At 35.4% G+C, this 17988-nt stretch overlaps 1 protein-coding gene across 1 annotated transcript in view; it reads left to right on the top strand.

Moving 5' to 3' along the window:
* Nucleotides 1-8709: 8709 nt before the first annotated feature.
* Nucleotides 8710-17988, top strand: part of LOC145667861 (serine protease inhibitor dipetalogastin-like) — a 39669-nt gene continuing 30390 nt past the window's right edge. The window contains exon 1 of the mRNA XM_081735294.1: nucleotides 8710-8725. Coding sequence (XP_081591420.1) covers nucleotides 8710-8725 — 16 coding nt within the window. The remainder of the gene's footprint in view (nucleotides 8726-17988) is intronic.

Genomic DNA, 17988 nt, shown 5'->3' with positions numbered 1-17988 from the left:
GTATCACCATTTTCGAAATGATCAAGTTCAAGACGTAGGTCATGATTAACAGGTCCGGTCGCCATCTTACGAACCACTCGGTGACGCTCAATACAATTTTAATTACTTACTATTTAACTATAATGCAACCCTTTTACAGAATAATCCGGCTCTATCTATCACATAACAAGAAATAATAACATATTTCACATTCCCACTCACCAACTGAGATCACAGGCAGCTATTTAGATTTGTAACGTATATCCTGTTTCTAAATATATATTTATACTAGTACTACAATTATTTTGGAAGGATATTAACACGTTACACGCGCACCTGCCTCCGCAAAGACAACTTAAACGTGCACGCTGGAAGGAAGGAGAATTTAATTCCCCCACTAAAAAATAAATTATGGTTATGTTGGTATAGTTCAAGTAACTGAACAAAAGTGGGAACTTATTAAATCCAATAGCTACTAGTAAAAATACTCTCATAGCACGCCAGGTAAACTAAGCTCTACATTAGTCAAATAATAGAGTTAAATCGGATATTATCAACTTTATATCTGTAAACTCGAACAATATAATTAATTGCCAAATTTTGAGAATACAAAAAATAACACAAAATGAATTTAATTTAGATCACAAAATTGAGAACTCAACTATAAAACTCATTAACATTCAAATATCGACCAGCGATAGCAGCCTAGAAACAACCACAATGTTAAATGGCGTACTAACTTGCCAAGAGAAATTCTAGAAAATAATTTACTTACAGTAGGTATTCCAGTTATAAACCAAAGCTTTTTCAGCAATAAACTCACATATTCACAATTTATCAAATACACTATCAACACTTAATTTAATTTAGAAGCCGATTAGGTTGAAACATATTCAATTTTGACACCAAATATAATCGTTTTCCTTCCTATTTGATAGCTGCCTGTGATCTGACGATCCCAGGTAGCGCTGCACTTGAACAAAATTATCATTCCAAAAAGTACCACCAGAGGTCATTGAGAACCATAGCTTTTCTTGAAATGATTTAAATCTCAGTTAGGATACTATGATTATTACAAATCGGTGGAAAACTTGCTAACTTCGTTTTAATAACAGAAAAATCGAGGATAATTACAATTTACAATTATTATTTTAGAAAATTCAAAACCTTGACTATAAATGACATATTACAACTTAAAAAGTCTTCTTTATAAAACATGAAAGATGCCCGGTAATATTTTCCACTAGACGGCTCATGCTCTAACTTAAACGAGAAAAAAGCTTGAGAAAAAAGGAACACCCGAAAAAAAAAGTTGCTCTTCTGTTTTCTTTATTGTTTCACAGAATGAGTTCTTGTTTTTTTTTTTTCGTTTTTAAGGGGAAAAAGCCTTGTTTGTTCCTGACAGAGGATATCATCCACACGAAATTGATTCTATGAATCATTTTCCAGGAACACATTAGTGGAACGAAATAATGGCAACACCTTTTCACATACACACACCCTCATACTTTTACGATATATATAATACGTACAACATCACCAACCTATACACAGGTAGAAATGGTGGGAGCCAGGAAGATATAGATGCCGTCGTCTTCTATTCTTTATTTTCAATAAATTATTGCTTCTATCTGCTTATCTTTTGCGTAACTTTCCTTTCCACAATAATCTATTTACACATGAATGTATGAAAAGTAAATACTTGTAGCAGAAGACTTTACAGAGAGAGTATCGTTGTATTATTATTATTATTATTATTATTATTATTATTATTATTATTATTATTATTATTATTATTATTATTATTAAGTATTATGCCTTTCGTTAGGTCCTGGGACAAATGAGTTGTGTGTTTATCTAAAGTTTTTTTTTTTTTTTAATTTTAGATTTAGGCCTCGAAATGTTCCTTCCACGTTTTTCGATCTTCAGCTTCCTCTTTTAACTTCCAATGATTTCTTCTATTTTTCAAATCATCGATCAGTCGTGTTCTTCTTCTTCCTATTCCTCGTTTTCTTTCTATCTTTCCTTCTATGGCGGTATGAAGAAGACAATTTCTTCGCAAGATGTGTCCAATCCAATTGGCCTTCGTGCGAAGGATGCTGACTAGAAGTGTCCTCTTCTCTCCTATCCGTTTTAATGTTCAAGTCTCTGAACCATACACACCACTTGACCAACTTCTTCCCAAGTGCAATATTGAGCCTGCTACTAAGGAGCTTTTCTTGTTGAATGCTTCTTTGGCTATGGCAATTCTTGATCTGATTTCTTTGGTGCAGTAAGCGTCTCTTGTCAAAATACGAAAATTCAAAATGATAATAATAATAATTCTTGAAAGGTTAAAATTTACAGCCATTGGCTAGGATTGAAATTAGTGAGGTATAGAGCAATACAAACTTAAAATAAAATAAAATACAACTTTCATTCGTTTCATTAATTATCTTCCTATTTTGGCCTACTCAAACCTCTTTTCCCCATGCTTTTTGATATCGTCAGCGCTGGTATAGTTGCTAGATCGCGCGCGAAGTGGTGCACGGGGTCCTGGGTTTGATTCCAGTTGAAAGAGTCTTGAAATTTAAATGTATTACGGTGGTTTGGATTCCACCTTAACTATAGATACGGTCTCATGTAGCCTCAGTTCTGAAAAAAAGACACTAATCTACAACTAACCAAGGCGGGGTTCTCAACTAAGACTTTATGTACTTGGCTCATATTTCCCATTTAAACGATATGATTCATCCAATTCACACATGAAGTTTATTTTGTGTGTGTGTGTGTGTTTCTTTCGGTAACCAACCGTAGCTGCTGTGAAGTTCCATATTGTTTAACATTCTTAATAAATTCTTTCTAGCGTCCTTTTTCCGCATCAAGTATTTTTCCTCGAAACTTCGTTTTGTAAGTTTCTTTCTCTGTGTTCTTTTCTGCAAGTCAACGTTCAGCTTCCACTTTCATAGAATACGACGACAAAAATTATGCTTCCTATACATTTTTCCATTGACTTTATTATTGCGATGTTAGTCGCAACGAATAAGTGTTGTGTGAGTATTAGTATCATGATTTCTTGTTATTATCTACTTTTAATTTGCTCGTTGACTTTCTTCTTATCTGTTAACATGATGCCTACATAAATTTATTCATCTCCTTTCTATCAATTTTGTTGATTGCAATGTTTCAGTGTATAAATCTTGGTTTGTTAACATGTACTACATAAGACTATACAGTATATATATATCTACATTTACCTATATGTATGTATGTATCTATATCTATATCTATAGCTATCTATTTATCATTATAGATAGATAGATCCAAGTCGATAATTTGTCGACTTCCGAGTATTTTTTAGTCTCATTCCCTAAAGTGATTCCATATTGGACCAAAGTAGTCCATGAGAGAATATAACTCAATTGAATAATGTCTCAGAAGACCTCAAATTTTGAATACATTTACAGTATACAATATGAGGCAAATGTATCTTTTAAGTTTGGAACGGTTAGGGGAACTAACGCCAAATCTTCCACAGTTGTAATGTAGGGAGTAGCAGGTCTATTACTCCAGGAGTGGATTAAGGGCGGAGCCAATGGAGTCCAGGCTCCCCAAGCTCAGGGGGCCCCCAAAATCCCTCTGTTTAATACTAAAATATAGTAATCAACTTATTATATTATATTTTTAAAACCCATGCTATTTTTTTCCAACTCGCTTCGCTCGCGGTATCGCTACAGTTAAGTCTTCTTCTACTAGCGTCTTCACGATACGTACCGGTAGGTTATTTTGTGACGGAGTGAGCTATTTTGGGCCTCTATTACAAACCAAATTATTAGCTTGTGGTGACAATTTCTTTGAAATATCTCTGTCATTACTTAAAGCAAATATAGGAGGTTTTCCAAAACTCCTTAACAATACCTAGGTAAAAGGTTCATATTAAAATCAATTTGGGCTCTCTGAGATACAGTATAGTTCTCGGTATTTTGATAAGCCTATGAGACTGTGGAAGGCAACAAAGAAAATTTATAGGCTGGAATTTTCGTAACATAGGATCCCCTTGAAATAGTCGGCTCCAAGGCCCCAAAAACCTTAATCTGCCCCTGTATTACTCTATGATACTATCGACTTCTGGCGGGAATATTTAAGTCACCAATATTGGACATAGGTCCAAAATTTTGAATAGGAAGGAAATAATGTGACCTAAGTTTTGGTTTACCTGTTCGCCACAAATACATTACTGACGATATTTCCATCTTGCTTCTAATCATTTAAAAGTTATTACTTATATATGTTTATTGATCTATAATTGTCTTTCCAAACTTATAGGAATCTTTGCTTCATATTGGATACTATAAAGGTGTTCTAAACTTGAGGTTGCTTGGGGCATTATTTAAATAGGGCTGTGCGATATCGAAATTTCGATATCGACATTTGATATTTTTCTGACATAGATATCGAATAGATATATCGATATCGACAATTTCGATATCGAATAGATATATCGATATTGACAATTTCGATATCAGATATCGACAATATCGATATCGAATATCGACAATATCGGATATCGATATTGAATATCGACAATCTCGGATATCGATATAGACAATATCGATATCGACTATCCACAATATCGAATATCGATATCAACATCAAATATCTATATCGACAACATCCAATATTGATATCGACAACATCAAATATGGATATTCAATATATTGATAGGTCTTGAATATTCATGTTGATATAGACAATCTGGTCTCAAAACGTTTCAATGACAGATATCTCAGAATACTTGTTATTCACAAAAAACAGACTTGTGTTTCCTCTAATCCACCACTCTTTCCTCAAAAAAAGTTAATAAAAATAGTCATTTAATTTCTTTCCCAGCTATCATATTGGTCATCATTGCGGAAATAGTGAGAGTGAAACAGGGTAACATAGAATACGTGTTTTATTTGTGTGTAGGTGTTTATTTCATGTATGTGCATTTCTGAATATGCACTTGTAGCGGTATGCGTTTCAGAGAGAGAGAGAGAAGTTCTTTCTATAACATAACACATGCTTGCTTTGTATTTTAAGCTCACGCACAAACAATACTTGATCCAGGTATGGACGATAGGGGCCGCGGTGGCTTAGTGGTAGAGCGTTCACCTCTGGTGCAGGAGGTCGGGTTCAAACCTTGCTCCCGCCAAGTGAACTTTGTGGTGGACAAACAGCATTGCGTGGGTTTCCTTGGGGCTCTCCCATTTTCTTTCACTTTCTTCATTCCACCATTTTCATTCATTTCTCATTATCACCGTCTCTTTTAGCCTAACCGGCATAATCGTGTGACGTAAAACTCAAAAATTTCATTTCATTTCAGAGATGGACGAATGACGTACCCCATCAGCAAAAACAAAATCGGGGAATTCCCGTTTTTCTTTTGTGCTAATTATTTGATGCCTTACTGCAACAGGAAATCGATGCATATCTTTCAGTGCCATCTAGACAGTGGTGCTATTCAGCCGGTTCGCTAGAACTGGTTGTTAATATATTTCGAGTTTGCTAAACCGTTTGTTATATCCAGACATAACAGTAAATTTTACCCTGTTATACCAAAGAACGAGCAAGTTTCAGTTTGTTTAGCTTTGTTCTTAAAAATTCTTACAGCTACAGGGTTAGATATATGATCTCTCAGAACAAGGTATAAGCGAGTTTTTCTTAATTTCAAATGGGCTGGTTAGATATCAAGAATGAAAACTGGGATCACATGAGTGCAGTGGTAAGGTTATTTACATTTGAAACGCATACATACCATTATCAACAATTGTTGATCCATTGCCAAGTTAAGGTGTCTCCAATACTTCTTGACAAACATCTATTTTGGATAATTCGTTTCCAAGATATTCGCAGTGCTACCTAATTTCGTCACAACACCTTATATTAGGTTGCTGTGTAGATCTCTACTTGTCACTTGTGGCATCCAGTGAAAAATTTGCTATTGTCTATCTTATATGATTTGCTTCCTAAGAGAAAGGGAGAGAGACATCTCTCTATGTATCCATCTACTATCTCTTTCTCATATATATATAACCAGTTGTTAGAAAATTAGAATAGCACCACTGCCTACATATATGGAAGAAAACCCCCTTCACTGAAGGGAATCTCATGACAGTGACTTTCGAAAATTAGCTCTTCTGGCACGTGTTTGTGTAGGTCCCAGCGTTCTATCGGGAAGAGTGTGTAGTTGTGGATGCAATATCGTAACTGATGCTCATACTTCATTTAGTGCAGAACATTGAAATAACTGATTTTCTTTCCATGAATAAAAAAGCTCGTTCCTAAATAGCAGTGTCATGAACTTCAATGCATCATACATTTCTAGTTGAAAACCCAGTGCTAATAGGCATATTTCTAAATAAGACAGTTATTGTTCAATTTTCTCTGTGTGTGTCATGTATGTGTTTCTGTTCTTCTAAGTTAATCCATTGGCTTTACAACAGGGGCGTCATTTAGAGGGGACAGGAGGGGGCAATTGCCCCCCAAGACTTTGAGGAATACATATACTTTAATAGATTGTCTACTAATATACTAGTACAAACCGTGAAAGTCTTATGTCGGTGGTGCTCTTGCCCCCCTCAAGCGAAGTCTGAAATGACGCTCCTGCTTTACAAATTTAACACTTGGACTTATTCTTTTGTAGTGTTCTATTTTAATATTCCAGTAAAAAAACACACGATCAATCGAGATCTCTTTCATGTTATTATTAAATTGATAATCTTTTGTATTAAAGAGCTTTACGCAAAGACGTGACATCTCCCACATGAACTGAAGAGGTTTCTTGTTATTGGTTTTGTGCAAACTCATATCTAAAAGTGTTGATGTTTTCATTAAATTTAGTCTAAATCTTACGTCTTATACCATTATTCAGTTTTGCTTATGAAATCAATTTAGAAAGGTTCTAAGTCATTCCTAATAATAGTGCACCTAATAATGCATATTCTAATACTTAAATCCAAAGAAATATAGAAAGGTTGATACTACCTAAACAGAATGGGCCTTATGCAGATTCGTTTTGACTCGCGATTAGTGCCATACTAAAGAGTTCGACTAACATAAGTCTCCTGCAGTAGTCAGACGTTTAGTATGATGCTAATCATATGTCAAAACGACTCTGCATAAGGAGGAATATGTAGGTCTGTGTAGTGAAATGACAGAATGGAGGCTTTTGTTTGTTTTAGTGGGCTGAGTTATGTGGCTCAACTTACATCTCGTAACCACATACAAATAAACGGAAAGTAACTACTTTACACAGAAAACGAATAAATTCTTGTTTCCTTGTCTGTTTAGTTTTAAGCAAATATTAGCACTGGAATTTGATTCTTCACTCGCAATGGCAATACAGCACAAACATTAATTGCAGTGAGCATATCAAGTTGACTCGGTTAAGGAATGCACCCATGTTAATGATGAGAAATATTTTGGAGGCCATAGCTCCCCGGCTCTGCACTGGGTTTGGCTTTATCTTCGAAAGGAACATCATTTCTGCCCAATACAATTTTTGCACAAATTTGCTTTGATTCGGTGAAGAAGTGCAGCCGATAATGTAAGTTAAATATACAATATTTAGGTGGATTAAATAGACGTAGAAACATCCCTACCCCACCGCTGATTTGGACTATCTTCAAAAGGAACCAAATATTTAACCCATACCAATCCTGTGTAAATTTGGTTTCATTCTTTTAAGAAATGAAGTAAACAAAGAAATTACATATTAACATGGAATGTTGGTGGTGCATAGTTCCCCAAGCCCTACATTAATTTAACTCATGAAATGGGTCGTTTTTCTGCCTCATACGAGTATCGTGCAATTTGGTTTCATTCGGTTAAGAAATGCAAATGCAGCTGCTATCGAGAGCGAAAAAGCGTTAGGGTCTATATATATAAAACAAAACCCGCCGCGGTTTTTTCGAGTTAGTGTCAAACACCAATATCGAATATGACAATATCAATATCGAATATCGATATCGACAACATTGATATCAATATTAAATATCGTTATCGAAGATTCGGAATCGATATCGAATATCGACGATATTGGATATCGACATCGAATATCGACGATATCGGATATCGATATCGAATATCGACGATAGCGATACATCGACGTCGATAGTTTTGCGATATCGATTATCGATATAAGCTGATATGATATCGACGATATCGATATATCGACATATCGCACAGCCCTACATTTAATTCAATTGAGCTAATTTTTTTTCTCATGGGTTACTTTGGTCTCATATGGACCCATTTCAGGAATATCAGGCACACATTGAGTAGCTTGAGTTGGTGTTGATCTGCTTCCGCAAGATGCTTTCACTTGATCTTTACCAAACACAAATCATACAGCGGCCCCCCTTGATGTAGAGATTTTCTGAAGTTCAACGATATACATAGACATGGAAGGGTGCAATCCAACTGTTTATTGGCACACTTATTTTCGTATAAATGTCCGCACATTTACCTGTTCAGTATGTATGTCTTATTTTGGATAGAATAGGTATACAGATATTAAATTTTAAAAATTAATCGTACTTTTCGGCAATATCTCATTAATCATGTACTGGATACTATTGTATTGGTAACAACAAGATGAAAAGTTTGACGAGTGTATGAATAACATTGTAGATCCGGTATTTTCTTTTCAAAAATAGGAAAAGAAGAAAAACACTTTTAAGACTGAATGATTCATTGATGATATGCTCAATGGCGGATCTAAAAGGTAAAAACTGGTGCAGCCAGAACCCAGTTTATGACAGATATACCATGAGTTCTTTATAAACTTTCAAAAATAAATAAATAAATAAATAAACTGGCATTCAAAAAAACTGGGGGCCTACACCCCGCCAGCCCTAGCCTAGATGCGCCACTGGGTATGACTTTGTCATATCAAGATTTGATGATGATACTCCGTCATATTTCATTTTTTCTTATCTCTTTTTCGAAAACGGTTTCGCGCCTTGTAAGTAGTCAGTATTTTTAATATTTTCTACTTTTCCACATAGTGTTTGGTTTATAAGATTAAGGTAAAAAAAAAGTAAAAGCGTATTTGGGAAACGAGAACAAACAAGAAAATTAAAACTGTAAAAAATATGTTATAATAATAAATAATAAATTAAAATTGAGAATATGTGTAACATATATTTACGAATCAACATTATTTATGAATTTAGGATACTGAAAGTTTGTTCTGTAGCCTATATTATTATTATTATTATTATTATTATTATTATTATTATTATTATTATTATTATTATTATTATTATTATTATTATTATTATTGTGTGTGTGTGTGTGAAACTAAACTTTATTTTCAAACAGAAATTAAATGTGCCTCTAAATACTAGATGTCTCTAGCTTCAATAATCGCTCGTGCTCTCTTACGGGAACCGGTTAAACTACTACCTGGACAAGTTTCACCTCTCCAATATGACGATTGCAAGATAAGGTTCTCAATTTCGACAAAAAAAAAAAAAAAAAAAAAAAAAAATGACTGCAGCATATTTTAGTATAGTCGTCTCCTGATTCATCTTAATAATACAGAAATAGCATGTGGAAATATTCTATACGTCAAATGCATATATCTATAGAAAGATGGTAAAACATAATGTGTACATGTGTACAGTTAAACAAATTTCAACCTTATGAATCAATCAATACGATGATGACAAAACATGATGTGTTATTTTTTGCTTCTTGCTCCGGTAGTTGATCATACTGAGATCTACGATATATTATTTTTTTTTAAAAAAAAAAGTTCATAATGACAATTAAAAATTTTCTATATAGCTACATATTTTCATTTGTGAATTTAAAATATTTTAACTTAATTCCTAAAGTTGAAATATGGTTGCCTGTGTACATATGATGTTTTGTCATTCTCGTACAGATATAAGAGCTCCATCGTTGAATAGCAATTAGCGTGCGCGCCTTTGGCGTGGGAAATCTGGGTGGGATCCCTAGTGGGAACTCTTGGTTCGAATCCCACGTTAAGCTGTAAGTCCACGTCGCATATATCCTCGCTGCTGAAGAGACGCTAAACTAAAAATCAAATCAATCGTAAATATATAAGAAAAAGTGTATATCGCAATGATTTTATAGGTAGAGACAAAATATCGGTCGGGGTTATTCTTTTCCCCTTCACCAATTTATTATAAAATTGCTAAGTACAGTGTCTTTGATGACAAAGAGTAAATAGTGTCTTTCTTCTTATTGGCCAGATGTAGGGAGATTGGTGTTTGCACGGTGCCCCTTCTCTCAAAGCAGTCTCCAAGGCACCTGCAAGGTTTTTGGAAAGTCATGAAGGAAAGCCCCCTCAGCGCGAGGCAGCTTCGTGAGGCTTGGTTGTAGTGAGGATCCCTAGTCCAATGCGACATCGGGTTAAGGAAAGGTGTACCTCTAGTCCAATGCGACCTCAGGGCAGGTGTTGGTTAGTTGATCAGTTGGTCGACTGATGCCAGGTCCCTCGGTGGTCCCTCTTTTATTTTTTCCTCTTCGGGTCCTTTCGTGAGGTCCGTCTACTTTCGGCTTCCTCCGGTGTTTTCCGTGTTGATTTCTCGTCTGCTTCATTGTTTATAATCAATAACACGTGTTGCATTAACGTCTGCTTTTGTCGTGATATGGGGATCCTTACAATATTCATGAATTTCAGAATGTCGTTCCTACATGACATTTGAGTTTCTTCTTCGTTTTTGTATCCTTATGCAACAGCAAAGTTACGAAAGACGGGACCAATTACTAACGTAGAGTTCGAACCGCGCCAGATTCTTGAATTTGGTACACAGACCATCAAACAAGATGAAATCCCAAAGTATACACCGTTCCCCACCGCAATATCTCGATTCCAATTTCCAACTCCAAAGTAGCTGGATCTGACATACAAGATAAGTATATTTTGGATTTGGGTTTAAGTTAGACGTTCCTTTCAGTAGCAAAGCTATATGAGACGTGGACCCAGAGATTTTTGTTGCAAAGGATCTCAGCTTTGGGGTGAGTCCAATACTACAAATCACTAGATCTTATTGGGTGAACGGGTATTATTCTGCACTCGAGAAAACAATAAGTAATTGTTAAATACTTTCATCTATATTTTCAGAAGAATAATGATACAACTAGATTGCTTTTATAAGAGAGAGAGTAGAGATGAAATTTTCATGCTACATCAATCTTTGCTTGTTAAAAAAGTATAGTTTTATTGAGACAGTGTACAAGTGTGCGTTGAGTTAGAAACTTTTGAGAGGTCCAGACTCCGGGGATCCTCCTGAATGCGTCCCTTACATGGACGTACAACTTAACGCAGGATCCAAATCACATGAGCTTCCGCTGGAATTGAACTCGGTTTTCCCACGCCGAGGACAAGTACGCTAACCGTACAGCTACAGAGGAGCTCAAGATATGTATATATTGCCTCATCCATTACCTCAAATAACCTAGATCTCCCTCGATAACAAAATAAAAAAGCGACTACTGTTATTTTAATGACGCGCCGTATCTTCCATATAGCTTATCACTCTTGTCTACTAGATGCTAAATATCTCGTGAATGGTTCAGTTGCCTTCCCTCAACCTTACATCCTATATCATTGAGTATTAACTCCGAAGAAGTACAAAATTTCACTTCTTAGGCTCAACATCTCTTATTTACTTGATTCAATGCGTCTTAAAGTAGTTGTTGAAAATCTTTCCATCTATTGTTATCCACTACTACATTTATCCATCCACATTACGTTACTCAGCGTTAGCCTATTGTCTTATCTTCAACATCACGAAGTCTTACCGTATGTTTACCCACCTTTATATCTAAGTAGTGATTAGTGAACTAAAGAGGCGTACCTATGTAAAGGTGTTTAGTTTATCAACCCTCTCTGTCCGTGTGTTCGTCCGTCCATCAGATAAATCAATCTGAAGAATAACTTGATAAATTATCATAAATTTTGGATAGGATATAGAGAGTAAAAAGAAAGAAATAAGAGTTCGTTGATAGAGGTGATACACATGAAATGGTAGAAATCAACATTTTTCTCATTTTGAATTTAATAATTATAGAATAAAAATTGTAATAGATAACTTGAAGCTGTTTATTGCTTTCCATCCTTAACACTCTATTAACATTAAAAGTGATAGAAATCCACTACCATTCCATGTTTCAATTAGTGGTGGGCACAAAAACCGGCATTTTGGTTTTCAGTTTTTAGGAAAACCGAAACGGATTTTTGGGAATTTTCAAAACCCGGTTTTACGCCGAAAAACCGGTTTCAGTTTTCTTCAAAACTGGTTCTGTTTTTACCGGATTCGGTTTCGATTTTCTTCAAAATCGATTTCGTTTTTTTTTTCCAAAATTGGTTCTATTTCTGACTAGAATAGTGTTTTGTTGTTCTCCGGAAACCGATTCCATTTCCACAGAAATAGTTTCATGTGTTATCAAAGGTTTTCACCGAAACGGTTTCGGTGAAAACCGGACCGGTTTTGAGGGAAATCAAAACCGGTTTTAGAGGAAACCGAAACCGGTTTCGGTGAAAAACTGAATCGGTTTTAGAGAAAACCGAAACCGGTTTCGGTGAAAAACGAAACGGTTTTTGGAGAAAACAGAAATGTCGGTTTTTGGGATTTCGGTTTTTCTAGAAACCGGTTTCCGGATTTTATAAAAACCGGTTTTGCCCATCTCTAGGTTAAATATTGATCTACATAGAGCAAACAAAGTAAAAAAAAGCGAGAAGAGTTTATTTCTGAACCGATTTAGCGTCTTAATAAAGGTACAATCTTCTCTCTTAACCTAAATTTAAACCAGAAGAGGCAGAAATGATATCACTTCCGGATTTAACGTTGATCGCTATTAGAGTAAAAACGATAATAGATGGTGAGAAACAGATTTCTGGAATCAACAAGGCGTGCTAAGAATATATTCCCTCTGCACTCGAACGCTCTTCTCAAACCGAAAATGTCGAAATTTACTTCTATTTGTGGTTTCAATAATAAATTCAGCAAATATAACGTCATACAAACCAAACTTCATCACGCGCTGTACACGTAGCACTGCAACTTTTTCCATCTAACTCGAGACTCTCTCTAAATAAAGGATAGATCTAATTCAATTTTGGATATTACGAGCCAATCAGAAATCATGGATTTTTTCGCTGTCCCTTATATTGAACCTGTCATTACCTATGTACTCCATAGTGTCTGATGAAGTGTGTAGTTGGCAAAACTCTTACACGTTATTTCTCTCTCTCTCTCTCTCTCTCTCTCTCTCACTCTGTTTTTTTTTATATAATAAACATATTCTTTTCCTCAGCGAGTAGTTTAAATTAGAATTTGAACATAGTATTTTATTAGAATCGTAGTACTATGCTAGCAATTCTCTGAATTCGCATTCCCAACGAAGATGGAATTTTTGTAAGCATCATACACGGTTTCGAATAGAGAAGTATCCTCAAACACGTCAGCAGCGAGACTCTAATGTAATCGAGGTGAGAATTGAAGAGTTATTCAAATCTTTAGGTTTAGCGTCTCACGATTATTCCCTTTAGGCTAAGGGAGATGGATGATGAGGGAATAATTGGCGGAATGAAAGTGTTGGAGGAAACTGAAGTACACCGAGAAAAACCACGCACAAAATGTTGTCTAACACAAACTTATTTGGCCGGGTATCGAACCAGGGTATATTGAAGACTTAGTTTGTAAAGTTTCCTTCTAGTATTTTGGAAAGCATCAAAACTAGTAAAATTAAGCAAACACTCTTAATAACCATAAATAAAATTGCATCATCAGATTAAAAAACAGCAAACAGTAATTTGGATCACTGTACATATGATAGAACATGGGATCATAAATAAGATCAAATCTGGGATCCTAATCTTTTCCAAAATCTATCTGAAACAAATTTTGTTCTAATATTTTTTCTCTCTTTTTGCGTGATTTATTACTGAGCGATTTTTCAAATGTGTGTATCTTCCCACACTTCAATCAATAATGTATATTCTCTCCTTAGATAATACGAAAACAAATTACGTCATCCCATATGACCGAGTTCTTAGATTTTTCAGTCTTTTTTTTTTTTTTTTTATTTCTCCTCATGTTTGTCATCAAATTACATTATTGCTTTTCTTCTACGCTTTATCATGTGACTTGACTTCGCTTCCTGTTTGTGTGGTATAACCTTCGACAAAGGGGTCTCCCACACGCTTCCGATTCACAAGTTGTTTCCTGCAGAAACGGTTTTATGACTTCTCACAGATGTCTCACGTTTCAGGAAGGAATATTTGCTAAATGTCACCAAATCAAACGGAATAACTAGAAAATTGAATTGGAACTGTAGCTTTTTTTTCTTATCATCTGACTATAGTTCAAGTAAGGATCTACAAGCATTATTACATTTGAGCAATGCTAGAATTGCTTCTGATACTGATATTACTGAAAACATAATTGAACAGTTCTACATTTTGCTTCGTAATGGAGAGTTCCTCGTTCGAAAATGAATTGAAATGAAACTTTTAAATTTTACTTCCCAAAGTTGTGCCGGCTAGGCTAAAGGAGATGGTGATAATGAGAAACGAGTGAAACAGTAAAATGAAGAAAGTGGGAGGAAACGGGAGAATCCAGAGAAAACCCACGCACACGGTGGTAGTCCACCACAAAGTTCACTTGACCCTAGTTGATATCGAACCAAAGGCCCCATGCACCAAAGGTGAACGCTCTACCACTGAGCCACCACAGCCAGCAGTTCCTTGTGCGAATTATGTAACGAAATCACCCTGATTATGTATTTAACTCTCAGTCTTACTAAACTATTGTTAGAATACTACCTTTAAATCAACGATGATCGCCGGGAATGGCCCGGGTTGGGAAATTCCGTCCCAGAGTTACAATATTCCCTTACTAGCAATCTCCTATCGCGCAGAACATGGGATAGCAGTATTTTCTCAATGAGACCCCTATGTATTGTAAGCACCTTCCTTTGCAAACCTTCTGAAAGCATCACTGCATTAAAAAAAGCATACACTGGTCGATTATATCTTTCAAAAGATCACAGTGGAAATTGGGACATATTTGGTACGTCACTAGCAAGAAAGACAAAAAGAAAAAGAATAAAAAAGAATAAAAAATAACACAACGTTACTTAACACATACTACATGTATGAATATCGCAGCAAAATGCTGTCTTACCTTCTTAACTAAATATCCTTAACTAGGGGTGAACGGTGGTCCAGTGGTAGAGCGTTGGCCTCTGGGAAGAGAGGATCCTGTTCCAATCCTAGGCAGTCGCTGGTCAATTTGTAGTGGATAATATCCTGTTTGATGGTTTGCTCCCGGTTCTCCTGTTTCCTCCTACTATTTCTTCCATATTCATTTATTTACATTAATCATCCATCATCTTTAGCCTAAAGATCATTATCGTGGGGCGTAAAAGAAAGGTAAATATTTTATTTCATCTTTTTATTTTCGACTAATTTCTTTACGATTTTTGCGACCTTTTGTTTTCGGTTTTCCACCAGTGGCGGCTGGTGGATTGTGGTTTCGGGTGTTGCAGTACGAACGTTAAGAGACAGAAGATATAAAGTTGACTCATTGACTAATCAGCATAACTTTAGATGCAAATGCTATGTGACATGCTAAATTAAATAAAATTCTGTTTTTAAAAAATAAAGAATGCAGAACATTTTATCCGATTAATCACCTTAATTAATTAGTAAGTTTATTCTCCTCTCTTTGATAGGGGCAAATCTGTCTAATACATGCTGGTTGAACTCTGGTATTCTTATTTAACAGATTAATTATAAAGCAGTTAAAGTGAAAAATAACAGCATTGAAGAACTATGAGAAAAATGAATTGACATGTATAGTAGTTATCTATTGTATTGTGTTGTAACCGTTATTCTTTGTATTGTATTGGAATTACAATCGAGAATGTATATATATTAGATTATGTATTACACTTATATCTTTATATTTTTTTCTTTCTTTCTTTTCTGTATCCATATCTGTAAATATTCTGTAGCCATTTCTGACCTTCTTGTAAATATTTTGTATGCATTTTAATCTGTTACTTTAAGATTTGACGATTGTAATGCTTTGGATGTCCTCTGAAGTTTCTGCAATAAAGAGGATATGAATATGAATACTGTCAGGTCTTTTTCGATAGAAAGCATAACCAATGGTGATAACCTTTCTTGGGACATTCAATTCCTTGAAAGTGTCAATTCTTTCTCATGTGGGAAAAAACTTTTCGTCTTTTGCTGACCCCATAACTAACTAACTAACTAACTCTATGGCCTATGGAACCCGGAGGTTCAATGCCGCGTTCACGAAAGCTCTCCACTGACTTCTATCCTTGGCTAACTGCATCCAGTTTCTACTCTGTATTCCAATCTCTGCGAGATCCATCTTAATATTGTCCTCCCATCTGCGCCTAGGTCTTCCTAATGGTCGTTTTCCGATTGGTCTTCCAGTCAAGACTTTGAAAGCGTCTCTACTTTCTTCCATTCTAGCTACATGACCCGCCCATCTAAGCCTCCTAGACTTGACGACCCTAACAATGTTGGGTAAACCATATAAATTATGTAGTTCCTCGTTATGAAGTTTCCGCCATTCCCCATTCCCGTTCCTCTTGGGTCCGAATATTCGTCTCAGGATCCTGTTCTCAAATACTTTCAGTCTATGTTCTTCCCTCAGAGTAAGTGACCATGTTTCGCAGCCATACAAAACAACAGGCATGATTATCGTTTTGTATATTTTAAGCTTCAAATTCCTGGACAGAATTCGCGACGTACGTATAAACTGTAAGCCCCATAGGTACAGTTTATATTAATTTAAGAAGCTTTGTAGATTCACTAAATATTTTTTCTAGATTATTGCGAACGATTCATTCTAGCAAACTAAGTCCCTGACAGTGATCCGAATTCCTCTTCAGCGTTGACTGAAGAGAGTTCGTAGCAGAGATTAGTGTTATAAAAAAAATGTACATTGAACACACTTTATTCACAGTTTATCCAGGAAAACTTAAGAAACCTCGAAACCCGCCAGATGAAGGATCAGCATGTAACAGAAGCCCAAAATCAAAGAACATCAAAACAAACAGCACTGCCAGTTCTACACCCAGAAATGTTAACTGGGAACGGTCCAAAGTATTTGAGGGAGGTCCAATACGTCTAAATAATATGGAACCTGTCTTATACTGCACCCGAAAAGACGATAAGTAATTATTACTTACTGTCATCTATATTTTTAGAAAAAATGATAGAGCGATTATTTTTATAAGAAAAGAAGAGTACATGATGAGGCGTAAAATAAAATATTTAGCCTACATCAATCGTTTCTCTGTTAAACAAATATAGTACGTTAAGAAAGTCTAAAAATGTTAGTCAAGTTTCGAAATTTTTGGGAGGTCCAGACCCGGTGGACCCCCTCGTGGCTACGCCCCTGAGCATTGCTAACTAGTCCCAAATTCAATGTGGCGTTCCCCATCATATAGTTTTATGTGGAAATTATCAAGAGTATAAAATATACTTATTTTATAAAAGAAATATGTTTATACTAAAATACTATCCACAGGAGGGGGAGCGATTCTAATACTGATTTATTAATATTTGGTTCACAAATTACTGTAGAAGAAGCCTTCATTATCAATATAAGCTAAGAATTAACTTGTAAATGCAGGTCTACTTTCATTTGTTTTCTCCTCTACTAGATATTTTCTTTCTTATTTTGTAATTCTGCAATCACTTTTTTTAATTGTCATTATATTGATTTGCTTCAGTATGGTCCGTAATTTAACAATATGAATGCATAAAAACAAATTCCATTTGTTAATTGCTAGTGAAATAAAATTCAGAAATCTTATTTAGCGCGAAAAACCTTCTCGTTCACTAGAAACCGTGCTGTGTTGCAGAAGCACTGCAACGACCAGCCCCTTTAACTTCTGAGATAGGGGAAAGGAGACTTAACATTTGCTCCAATTGCCGCGCTGAAGGAATCTGGTCGTTGTATGCTC

Source organism: Thermobia domestica, chromosome 13 (genome assembly GCF_964235325.1).
Source record: "Thermobia domestica chromosome 13, izTheDome1.hap1.1, whole genome shotgun sequence".
Taxonomy (NCBI): Eukaryota; Metazoa; Arthropoda; class Insecta; order Zygentoma; family Lepismatidae; genus Thermobia; species Thermobia domestica.
Note: the sequence above shows the minus strand (reverse complement) of the source record. Positions and strands in the feature narration are given on the sequence as shown.